General features: G+C 30.6%; 1 protein-coding gene across 1 annotated transcript; it reads right to left on the reverse strand.

Annotated features, from left to right (window-relative positions):
- Positions 1-10,523: 10,523 nt before the first annotated feature.
- Positions 10,524-12,278, reverse strand: LOC141664587 (exocyst complex component EXO70C2-like). Its single transcript, XM_074470546.1, has one exon. It carries the CDS (start codon positions 12,276-12,278, stop codon positions 10,524-10,526), a length of 1,755 nt encoding a protein of 584 aa, XP_074326647.1.
- Between the last annotated feature and the right edge of the window lie 1,389 nt (positions 12,279-13,667).

Consider the following 13,667-nt stretch of genomic DNA (forward strand, 5'->3'; position numbering starts at 1 on the left):
TCACATGAACCCTTGTATTCAGGTTAATTTCACGTAACCTATTCGCGAAAAGATGATTACAACAATTGATGATCCGGGGACACGACTGAAAAGGAAGGTAAACTAAAAGGCGGGAGTGTTCAAACAGGGAATGGAAGCCTGGAACTGCTAAACAGGGTGATCATAAATGGCGATATGGTCGGAACCGATATTCTTAGCAAACTAGTAGTAAATTCCCTGTCTGTGTCTTGGTTTTCAAAGCTTTGAGAATTCATTTCATCAAATACCAACTCTGTTTTTTTCTGGTGAGAGACTTAAATTTAGGGGGACAGTAGAATTAAAAGCACCCGTTTAGCAACAAGCAAGTGTGTTATTTCTTCTCCAGTGTCATGTGCATTGATTTATCACTCTACCAAAATACCCAACTGCCTGCAACAGAGAAACCAAACTCCCTAGCTACCGCCCTACAGCTATACATTTATTCTGTGCATAAATTTATACGACATATTCATTGGTTTTTAGGTAAAATTTTACTCCCTCCGTGACGTGGGATTTTATACGTTTACTATTTGCACGTATTTTGAGACTTCTATAAAATATAATTTCATAATATTTTTTTAAAATTTATTTTTTTTAAATAAAAGTTTAAATATAAAAAATTTATTCAGAAAAAAAAATATTGTTGAATTAAGCTTTGAAATAGCATTGAAAAATATGTCAAAAATAATGTATAAAATTCAATGGAACTTTTTTTATTGACGTGGCTAACGCACGACGAGTTTTGGTTTGTGGACATAGTATATATATGCCGCAGGGTGACGTAGTATATGTGTGCCGCAGGGTGACGTATTATTATTAGGAAATAATCTATTCATATGACACATCATATTTGAGAAACCAACAAAGAATTGGTGCAAGTGTAACGAGTGATCGAGTCTCGGGCTATACAAGTAACTTATTAAACCGAATTTGAAGTTTAGATTACTGGAATTGGTGCAGCATGTAAAAGAATTCAAAGTAGTTGCCAGAAGTTTGATGTGAGTTTCTTGTATTATCCAGCGGACAATAACCGGTTTAAACGTTCAAACTAGTAACACTGACAAAGCGACAGATTTTCAGCAATTCCCTGGCGCCAATTAGCTTTACTGAAGCGTTGTGTTCAGATTTCATCTCAGCCATCAGTTTATTCCCTCTATTTTTATTTTTTATTTTCTGATTTAATAGATTTATTCCCTCTAGTAGTAGTAGATTTCTCATTTCAGTTGCTTCCATTTTTCATGTCAAGTCCCATTTTGCTCCCACAAATCACATGTTCGAAGTTGACCTCCTTCAACAAATCTTGATTTTCAAACTTTAAAAATTACCTGTCTTGGCTACTCTTGTTGAATGCTTTTAGTTTCCCTTTCTGTATTGGCACTTGAAGAATTTAAAATTTAAACAGTGAGCTTATATTTTTTAAAACCATATTCAACCACCTTTGGAATTTATAGGCAGCTTTCTGTAAAGAGTTGAAGATTTACTTGCAAGCTATGGGTGATTCTCAATTTTGGAATCATAAAAAAACGTTTCTTCAAAATTCTAACATTAATAGAGCCTTTATTAATAATAAACGAAATATGTTAAACTTTTTAGGTGATACTTTGGTTTCACTGATTTTTTATTTCATCTTCATTTGATTTCACTCTTTTATATTTATGTTATAATTACAAGTATATTATTTTTATTCTTTTTTTATTCCTATATGAGTTATAATTTAATACATATTATTTTACCTATTTTTTTATTCTGATAAGCCATATTTTTATTGTTTTTATAAGTTTGAATCACGTCTTTTATTATATTTTAAAATAAATAGATTCATAAATTGGCTCAGCTAAATAATTTCCGAAAATATAAATAACGGACAAGTAAATAGGTCATATTTTTAAATTATAGTGTTTTAATTTAAATTTTTTTGAGTTATTGTCGGAATTCTATTTTAATAAAACAATGTGGATATTGGAGGTACCGTATTTTGGTTTCACCCCTGCATCCGTAAAACTCTAAATTGTTTTTTGATAGGATACTTACGCCGTATTTTGGTTTTAGGTTTCACCCGGATCAATAGAAATCTAAATTGTTTTTTGATAGGATCCTTAATTTCATCTTAATACGGTTAAGCTATATTTTGGTTTTAACCCTAGATTCCAATTTCATGTAGAGTTTTATTTTATCTGGGTTCAGGTGATTTGCAGACTATTGCGTGAGCCCGTAGAATTTACCTAGTGCGCACCCGAAGGGTAGCGACTGCGGGTTACCTACGATAAAATAAAAAATATATATAATTATTGGAATTATATTATAATTACGATATTTTTATTTTACATCAAATTCTAAATTATTTTTTATTAAAATAATAAAATTGTTCGAAACATATTATGATTACGGTACTTCTATATCTCCGTAGAGCTCCATATTATTTATAACGATACAGTACCTGGTTTCATCGTAATTTTGTTTCAAGCTGCCCCTTTTAACGGTATTGGGTTTTACTATGCTTTGATTTACCACTTTTTGGTTTCACCGCAAAATTCCTATTTTACAAAAGTAATAAAATTGTTGAAATCGTTGTATAATTAAAATACTTCTACTTTCCGTATAATTCTATACTCCCTCAGCTCCTTTTTAGTTGTCAAATTTTACTTTTATACAGTCAAATCAATCAAAATTTGACCAAAAATTATTAATATTTTTTACTTTGACAAAATAAAAAAAATATCATAGAAAAGTACATTTAATCTACTTTAACATATGATTTTCGTTTTTTTAATAATATAAGAATAATGTTTAATTTTTTGTTATAAATGGGTCAATTTGATGAGATAATTACATTCTTCACCCCTTAAATTTGATCAAATCTCAATTTTGAATACATATTTTTAAAAATTACAGTTTGCATCCGTGTACTTTGAAATCTCATTCAAATGCACCATTTTTGCCTAAATTTTTAGCCCTAATTTTTGTCTCCCAACAATATATCTCGTCTTTTCTATTTACAAATAGATTATATATGTTGTTAAAGACAATAATTTGGTCTATAAATTTGACAAAATTTGGCAAAAAAGGTGCGACATGGATCGGATTTTAAAGAACAGAGACGCAAAATGTAATTTCTGAAAATAGGTATATAAAATTGATTTTTAGCCAAATTTAAGGGGGTGTAAAATGCAATTTTCTTTGATTTGATTGATAAAAAAGAAAACATGACAATTAAAAAGGCGGGAAGTATTATTTTTTGTTGTGATAATAAATTTGTTCTAATCATATTATATTTACAATAATTTTATTTTCGTTGGAAGTACTTTTTTAACGATACATTACTTAATTTTACTGTATATTGATTATATCATAAGAATGATATATTACGCTGATTATATTATTGGAGTACAAAATAAAAGATGACTTTAGGTTCCACAAATTAGAAAAATATTGGCCGGGTTTAAAAATGACAAGTTAACGATCAAACTTATATTTCGTGTTTTAATTCGGTGGCACTCGTCAAGTATTGTTAACAGTGCATCATTAACTAAATGAAAATAGACTAATTTATCTTTTGGTGGCTAAGTTATAACGAACTTTTCAATTTGTTGGCACACCAAAAAAATTATTTTTCTATAACCAATATACTTAATATGAATTGAAAAGAAGGAAAAAATATGAAGAACTCAATCCCTAAAACAATTATTGTCAAGAAAGGAAAATTAAAATATAATTTTCAGTTATTCCATAATTTTTTCTCCTGCCGATAATTTGAAAAGTGCGGTAAAAGTAAGCTCCCAGACTCTAATTTAGTATATTTTTAATTTGGTTAAGGCCCTATGTTAACGGCGTTTGATGGACGCCACTATGTTAACGACGTTTGATGGACGCCACTTTTTAAAAAATGGGAGTAAAATATGACGTAAAATTTATTATTTTAAAATTTGGCAAAAAGGGTACAATATGAATCGGATTTCAAAGAAAAGATATGCAAACTGCAATTTCTGAAAATATATATATATAATTGATTTTTAGTCAAATTTAAGTGGGTGTAAAATGCAATTTTCTTCGGTTTGATTGATAAAAAAGAAAATATGGCAATTAAAAAGGTGGGGAGTATTACTTTTTGTTGAAATAATAAATTTGTTCAGATCATTTTATATTTACAATAATTTTATTTCCGTTGGAAATACTTTTTTAACGATACATTACTTAATTTTACTGTATATTGATTATATCATAAGAATGATATATTACGCTGATTATATTATTGAAGTAAAAAATAAAAGATGACTAGAGGTTCCACAAATTAGAAAAATATTGGCCAAGATTTAAAAATGATAAGTTAACGGTAAAACTTATATTCCGGGTTTTAATTAGGTGACGCCCGTCAAGTATCGTTAACAGTGCATTAACTAAATGAAAATAGACTAATTTATCGTTTAGTGGCTAAGTTATAACGAACTTTTCAATTTATTGGCACACCAAAATGATTATTTTTCTATAGTCAATATACTTGATATGAATAAAAAAGAAGTAGAAAATATGAAGAACTCAATCCCTAAAACAATTATTGTCGAAGAAAGGAAAATTAAAATATAATTTTCAATTATTCCATAAATTTTTTCTCCTGCCGATAATAAGCTACCAGACTCTAATGTCTAATTTAGTATATTTTTTTTAATTTGGTTAAGGGCTTAGTTTAATGACATTTGACGGATGTCACTTTTTAAAAAAATGGGGGTAAAATATGACGACGAATTTATATTATAAAATTCGGAACAATATTTTGTTAATTTATAAAAATTTTAGCCACCATTATATTTTTACTTTTATTATAAATAAATTTAATAAAATTTTATCGACCCATACTTCACCCGAGAAGTTAATAACCCCGCTACATGTTTTAGAGTCGAATCTTGAAGTTTTAAGAGTAGTAGACACCTCAATTTTGCTAGCCTCGTTGAATGTCTTCAGTTTTCCTTTTAGTATTGCACTTGAAGAATTTAAAATTTAAACAGCGAGCTTAAACTTTTTAATTTAAAACCTTAGCCACTGCCTTTGGAATTTGTAGTCAGCTTTGTGTACAGAGTTGAAGCTTTACTTGCAAGCTATGGATGATTCTAAATTTTCGAATGCCAGAGGCGTTTGTTTCTTTAAAATTCTAACATATCCAATAAAAGAGTTGAATTCTTAATCTCTTGTCCGTGAGGTTTAGACGCGTAATTATGAAAACATCTGCACATAAATAAAGAAATGACTAACTAATTCTCTATCACCTTCATCTCTTATCGTTACCGATTACGATTATTCTCGAATAATCGGCTTTTAATCATGGTTATACAAATTTAGCCGATTTTTTTAAAAATCGTCAATAAATTATCGGCAATTTTTTTAAAATATTTGATATATTTAGTAAATTATTTCTTTTTTCAAAAATTATTGATAAATTATAAACTAATTTATCAACCGTTTAGTTCCGAATTCTGAAAAAATACCCACCAGTGCATCTGCATGTCGTCCTTGAATTGGATTAATATAGACAACTTCATTAATTGGTAAATAACGTGTTTAAGTTGGATTTGATTTCTTGTATGGGAACTTAAGAACTTATACAGTGGTCCGAGTAAGAGAACTAGTTATTTGTCATGTACACATCATCGGGTAATTTGAAATGAAGGAAGCACATGGTGCAAAAACATCAAAATTAGAAACATTGATGGTTCACCGGTCTAAGACAATGGCATAATGCTCCGTTTTGGAAATTTTGATTTCATTTGAAATTTTGGATTTGATCAAATAAATTGTTTGATAATTTGAATTTGGATTTTATTTGAAATTCAGGATATTCAAATATTAGTATAAAAACAAGAATTTAAAATAACAACTCAAATCCTGTCATTTGAAATCTCATATTTAAAATTAAATATAAATTTCCAAACGCCTTCTAAATGTATTTAGTGCAAAATGGTCCGTTTTAGCATGTTGGGGTCGTGTTCGCAAATTCAACTGATGCACATGTAGTGATGTAACGAAATTCAAGTTGTTGCACGTCAATTTTGTACACCATTGTAGAGCATATGTGTCACTTTGCCCCGTCTTTCGAATGTGCATGTAGGGTCATTTTTATACCAAAATCTATTAATTAATCCAGTGGGCCAAATATATCTTAGAATATATTATTTATCGAGAATTTTAAAAAATTAAAAAAAATTTCATTTCACTACTTTATATAAATCGAAATCGTATGGTTTATGAATGTCTAGGAAAAAAAAGGGTCAACTGAGGTGAGGTTAACTCCGTGGTTGAGATATGGATGTCCGTGGTTGAGATATGGATGTTAGAGGCTATCGATTCAAATCTTAGTTCAATTTCAATTTCAATTTCAAATACATGTTCGGATATAAATAGGTGTCATGCGACGAGAAGATAATATGCTATTACTCTACATAATTAATTGAGTTAAGCGTAATTTAATCGGAACATTTATAAAATTAGAAACAGAAAATAAGAGGATGTATAGCACACACTCTAAAAACGATTGTGCAGAGGGAACCATGTCACATGGAAGGGCCAACAATGCAACATGTTAGGGGATACTTTTCTGAGATTTTTGAAATAAATGGGAGTGTCCGATTTGACCCCTTCTATATTTAAACACCCCCTTGTGAAAGTACCCGAGCAGTATGTAACTGGTCCCAGCTTCACATGCAAACCGAACCCACATTTACATGGACAAACAGGAGCCACCAAGTACACTGCTTGCTAAATTTCCCTATTTCTTGGTTCTACTACTATTACCCCCATGTTAGTAAAGACATAATTCACATGATACCTCACTTTGTATTTACTCGTTTCATTTTTTTTAAAAAATGTGATTTTTCAGAACTATTTTTTTATTTGCAAATAGAAATTGATATCTAGCTTCATTTTTTTTACAAAAATTGAAGATTGGACAAGATAGAGACTGTACTACCAATATTAGTATGAGCTGTATATGCCTATGAAATAAGAATTTTATATTAGTTTTTTTCAAAAAGAAAAAAATTGCATTATCCAAGGATATATATCATGTTTTGTAATAGGCTACCTTTATTTGTCAAACGGAGGCCCATTACTTTAGCACATGCATGCCAAAAGCACCTGTGTTGATTGTGAAAGAAGAAGATAGTGTATTGGAGTTGCCAACCAGAAATGTTTTAAAAGAATTAGTGCATTTCTAAACCATTTTAATGTAAAAAGTAACTAAACTATGTACTAAAACAAATCTTTTACATAATTACCCGAGGGGACAATTGACTCAAGAGTACATTAAATCGTACCTTATATTTAAAAGATTTTTTTTTATCTCAACAACTTCACTGTATTTTTGTTTTAGAGTATAATATTTTGTGTTAACCTTTTTTAGATATGGCTTAACTTTTTCAATTTTCAAACGTTAAAATTACAACAAAATAGTTTGATAAACAGAAAATGATGTGATGGTTTGTTGCTCCTCATTTGTCCCAAAACAAGAATGTTTTGATTTTTTTAACAAATTATTTGAGGTATAAATAAGGTATTTGTGTTATTTTTTTTAATTTCCCTTTTTCTGCTTAAAGAATTAAAATGTTAAATTTAAATTCAAAAAAATTAAAAGAAAATGTTTGAAAGTGTTTTTTTACACCTCCAAATACATGCTAAAAGTAAAAGCAAATCTTTGTTGATTTTTGAAAGGAATGGAAATTCTTAAGTTGGGCCTCAGATATTGTAGTCTAAACAGTTAAAAAGCTTGTCTGGGCTTTTGGGCCCATCAAATACTCAGACTACAAATATTTAATAAGAGGAAGAAACTGTGGCCCAGCCCAAACAAATACCTATATTGGGTACTGAAACTTGAATGGTCCACTTAAATTAGGAAAGAAACATCCGTGAAGTTTATTATTCCAGAATATAAATTATAAAAAATATAAAAAATTGGTTTAAAGAATTTAAAAATTAATATTTTTAAATTTATATGACTTTTTATTTAATTTTTGCAAGAAAACACTTTTAATTTTTTTTTTGGGAAATTACAAAAATCCTAACTTCTCTAAGTTTTTTTTTTGTGATTTTACTATTTTCTCATTTTTTTTGCAAATATACATAATCAACCAAAGTCAATCAGATATGCAACTAGTTTAATAGAGTTTTTTGGTTGCATTTGAGTTTACATGTAATTGCAAAAACACGTCAAAGGTTACATCTAGTTGATTTCAGTTGTCAAAAACCGTATTTTTGCAAAAAAAAATAATTGAAACATTATTTTTGCAAATTAAAAAATATTTTTGTAATTTTTTAAAAAATAACAGTATTTTTGCAAATATATTTTTATACTTGGAAATTTTTCAAAAAAGCCCAAAATTTAATTTACAAAAATATGATTTTACAATTTGATACAAAAAGATGATGTATATCGAATGCAACCAAAAACAACTTTGAATATAATCAGAATTAATTTTTATTTTCTTTTAAAAAACGTAAAAAAAAGTTGCATATTTTTTCTTCAAATTTAATGTTCATTTATATACAAGAAAGAAAAAAACTACATAATTACGAATTAGGCGAACAACAAAATGTGTCACGATATCTGTTTGAATTAATAACAAATCCTATTATGTCGAATAGCAATCATTACATTCTTATTTTTCATGATCTTCTCTTCATTCCTAAAAAAACACTTGACAACATTAGAAGTCATGAATCCAAATGCAGTTTATCAAAAACCAATGGCATAAACAGTGTTCATGATTTTTTACCTTAATAATGTTTATGCACTCTTGGCTCAACTGCCTTCGTAGACAAGTGAGCAACTACAAACATTCATTTTAAATCCACGTAAACGAGAGATTCTCATTAAGATCGTATGGTTTCATGACATCCATTTGAACGGTTAGCTAAAACCTCAGTTACCTGAGAGTTTCCTCGGGAGGAGTTGTTATTTTTAGATTTAGTTGCAAATCGTATTTTAGAAAATATATTTTTAGATAGTAATAAAATCATAAATAAATGTTTGAATATAGTATTTTTGTTGATTTCTTAAAAATAATTACATTAAATTTTTGTTCAAGCTAATTGAACTGATAAATTGATTCTATTTAACTAGAAATGAATTATTTGCTATTTTTTGTAGTTTCATGTTTCTTTTGTAATTTAGTTTAAAAATATTTTTCTTTTTCAAATAAACCCATCTAAATTAAGAAAAAAGATTCATCATCATCATCATCGTCATACCCAATAAAACCGCTATGACAGTGTTTGGGGAGGGTTTACGCATCCTTACCTTCATTCCAAAAAATGAAGAGGTTATTTTCTCAAAAGACCCCGGGCTTGTGGCTTGTGTGTGTTTAAATATGTGTGACCTAAGTAAAAAATTATAAACAATGATATATAAAAGTAGATAAAATAAAAGTAAGATAGACAATACCTCCGACCATGATTTTATTCACATGAGACTTACCTATTCACATCAGCCAAAAGTAATTGTCGTAAGACCCTTCTTCTTGTATTGCACTCATTTCGATACTCCAAACCCAATCTTTCCTGTCAATATCATAACTCTGAAAAAGCCCCAATTCAAATCCCTAATTTTCTGAGACAAAATATCAAACAAGTTGCGTGCCCCAATTAAAACCCTTCTCTGAGACAAAACATCGAACATGTTACATGTCCCAATTCAAACCCCGGATTCTTTATATACGATAAATTAAGTTAAATGACTTAAATATAACTGAACTCAGTGGATAATCTAACTCAAATTTTTTTGAGTCAACTCACTTAAGTATAATAAACTTGCAAATAGTTAACTACCCTTAAATACTTTAGAGTTTAGAACATTCACCTTCAACAAATTTTAATAGTAGTTAGAATACTTAAATAAAATTAATTAAAAGCGTTTTTAGAATTCAAGAAAATATGCAGTATACTGAAGATTAGTCTAAATTTTGTGTTGCAGCTGCATGATATTACTGTAGAGCTACTCTAAATGTTCATCGGTATCTAGTTCCAATGTCGTAGAATCGGATCAGATAAATAGAACTAATGGTCAAAATATGAATGGGCTAGTTCCATGGATGCTCTAAAGATCAATTATTGTTCTTATCCCATCAGTATATGTTGTAATAGCATAAAGTAGTAGCAGAGGCTTCAGTGAGAAATCTAGAAAAACAGCCAAAACAACACACATAAATTTTACATATACAACATGTTATTATCTCTGATCATCAACAATTCAATATCTTCTTTACAACTTTTAAATAATGACAAAATTGTATAATGTCGATTTGACTGTAATATTCTACCACCAGATATGGTGCTGGCAGGTGACCACAATTGCACATCTGTCGTTTTTGTTAAGTAACCAGTCACTCGTCTTCAACGAGCAACCATGAGTGGGTGCTGCTTATATCCGCCACTGGCTAGAGCAGCCTCCCTGTTTCTTGGAGTAGGAGAATTGGCAGTCAATTGTGATCCCAGCCTTTATATTCATATTCCACTACCAACTGCAACTACAACACCATTTTGTATAGTCTTTGTTCCATTAACAATTCTCTTAATCTTACCCTCAAGGTCCTCTGATGAGTATTTGATGTATCGCTCTCCTTGTACGTTTCATACTCTATATAGCTACCGTATTTCTCTAGAAAATATTTAAAAGCCGGAAGCAGCTTACATAGTATCAAGGCGTCAAGCTGACTGGCGAGTTGCATATCCAACACATAAGAGTTAATTGAACAAACCATCTCAAATGTAGCATTGAAAGTCTTGTACCTGTTCTTGAGAGACTTCTTTGAAATCCTGTTAAAAAATAGAAACTTATAGTTGAGTCCATCATCTCTTAAACAGTATAGAACCCTCTGCGAAATGGATGAAATATATTCTTCTGCTACCTGCAAGACATCTTTCCTTAACTTTAACGGATAATCCCTTCCAATTATATCTAGCAGTTGTGAAGACTCTTTAATAGTCCTTGTTATATAGCCAACATTGTTCATCAAGAATATATATCGCAATGATGAGTCCTCACAAACACTAGTTTTACCTTCCAAATTGATTCTCAAGCTCATCATGATCCAAATGATATGAAGTCCCAGAGGGGTTCCGTTGGAAGCTTTCAAAAAATTATCATCTGCCTGATTTCCCAAACTTTTAGTTGGCCGAGACACAATTATATTTGTAAGCAGTTCCTTGTACCGTATAACGTTGGCAACATAAATCATTGTGTATTCCGTCAAGGAATGAATTTTGCCGTTTAAAGGTGGGCTGTTCAATCGCTCATTAAGCACCGTATCCTCAAAGCACAGCATTAATTTCCTTACTAGATTTGTAAGGGACTTAATAGTCTTACTTGCCCAGTGTGATATATTTGCGGCTGATTCTGAGTGGAACATCTTTTGAATCTTAGGCAAGATAACAACCAGGGCCTCGTACAGTTCCAAAACAGCGAACAGTTTCTGAAATGATGCCGTAGAACTTACAGCATCCACAAAATTGTTCAACTCAATAGCAGCATGTTTAACAATAGGCAGGAAGCAATTGTTATACGTGACATCTCCTAATCCATGAAAAATCAGCTCATAATATTGCTTCTCCCCAGGAAAGATGTTGTTGTAACATCTATAGGCTGCTAGTCTCCAAATCCTGATTTTTGCTGCGAACTCTTCATAATCCAAATTTTGCAAGTCATTGAAGGTCCACTTTCCAATGCAAAACCTCGAAAACCTTGCGTCCACCGCTGACTTCCTTGAATTCTTGTACACCTCAATGCATCCTTCAATACATCCATTGGAGTGCAGTCTCTCTACTACATTTCGGAGACGATAAATTTGCTCCGAGGAGAGCTCCCCATGCTCAATATGATTGCTTCCCTGCAACTCATAACCATAAGTGCTAGTGATGCTACTAGAGTAAACAGTAGAACTCAAAGCATCAGATTTTGTCTCTAGGACTGAGCAATTTAATATTCCTTGAAACAACTGCTGGAGCGTTTTCTTAGCACGACTTCCATAATCTGTGAACAAACCAGGCTTGTTAAATTGTTGAATCTCATCTACTGCACTCAAGAACGCCTCGAATCGATCGCGGCCACCGTCATTGATGAGTTGTTGTAGCTGCAATGGAGATTCAAGTTCCAGCATTACTCGTGCAGTTGAATCCAAACGTACCAACTTCATATCTGCACAGTTGAATAATGTTGTCATGCCTTTAGATGGCGGAAATGGTATAATTTCATTTGTCGTCGGACTAACAAGATACAGAGGCATATTTATTGTTATTGAGGCAAAGATCTTTTTCGGGTTTGTTGATGAATGATGATGATTTAAAAACTGAAATAAGGGTTGATTTAAAAACTGAAATAAGGGTTGATTTAAGTGAAAATCGCATGTACAATATTATTGGATGAGATAGTGAAGTAGGAGCCACTGACATGCTGTTTCGAAACTTCCTCTTCAATTTCCAGGCTCCCTCCATGTAAACAGGGCTGGGCATTTATGTTAAATAGAGTTAATTTATAAGTACTACTTTTTTCCAAAGTCCAATGCCGAGTGATCTAAAACTTTCACCAGGTCAAAAGATATAATTGTCACATTTTATAATAAAATATATGGTTTTCGCTATTATTTTTTCTACATGAAAAATTTTATTTAACAAAACTTTTGGTTTAAATAAAATATCCCTAATTCCCGCACGATCCCCATTTGTGTCGGGAAAGGGGAGTGATATATAGTCCCAACAGGGAATGAGTTGGAAACGGGAATTGAGTTTAAAATCGGGGACGGAGACGTGGATAGTACTGTCCGGTTACATCTAAATATTTTTTAGTCGAAATCTTTGTGCAGATAGACGAATAATTTTCGATTAATTTTGTATATGGGAAATTTTGAGGTGCTAGCCGAATAAGATTTAGAGTTTTTTTTTGGTTTAGAAAATGCAAATCTTGTGTCATCAGAGACATCATAAGTTTGTCGTATTAAGTTTGGCCAAATCCGAATTTCAGCGACAAAGGGGATTGATACATCAGCATCTTCATAAACAAGCTTACGTGTGTGTGAACTCATGCTCCATTATTACAAGATGGAATAGTTTCTTTAATTTCATCTACGCGGCATAATGAAAATGACAGACTGCAAATGATTTCATTCTTTTAATTTTTGATTTAAACCTTATTTTGATAAAGTACCCTGCATTTCTGCGACGATTCTAGGATTAAAGCATACGTAAACAGCACAGCGCCTTCTTCAATTTAGTCTTACTCTCTCTGTTTCATTTGTTATTCGGATAATGGCGGACACGTATTTTAAAAATAATAGAAAGTAGAGGTTTTTTCAAAAATATGTAATTTTTTTTTTGCAAAAATGTGATTCTTTTAATTTTAATTTATAAAATTATGATTTTACATTTTTTACAAAAATACGGTTTTACAATCTGATGCAACAAGATGCAGCCTCAAATGCAAATATAATCTCAGTTGCAATCAAATTTTTTAGTACTTTTTCAGTTAAGTTGAATATTTAGTTGATTTTGGTTGTAAACCGTATTTTTTATAATTTTTTAAAAATGATCGTATTTTTGAAGAAAAATAAATGGAAAAGTAGTATTTTTGGTAATATCTCTAGAAAGTATAGTTTTATAATTTATTTTTTGAAAGAAAT

This window comes from Apium graveolens, chromosome 6 (assembly GCF_009905375.1).
Source record: "Apium graveolens cultivar Ventura chromosome 6, ASM990537v1, whole genome shotgun sequence".
NCBI classification, from domain to species: Eukaryota; Viridiplantae; Streptophyta; class Magnoliopsida; order Apiales; family Apiaceae; genus Apium; species Apium graveolens.

Bases quoted from the DNA above. Each gene is read 5' to 3' on its own strand.
- LOC141664587 (XM_074470546.1), bottom strand. From the start codon at position 12,278: ATGCCTCTGTATCTTGTTAGTCCGACGACAAATGAAATTATACCATTT.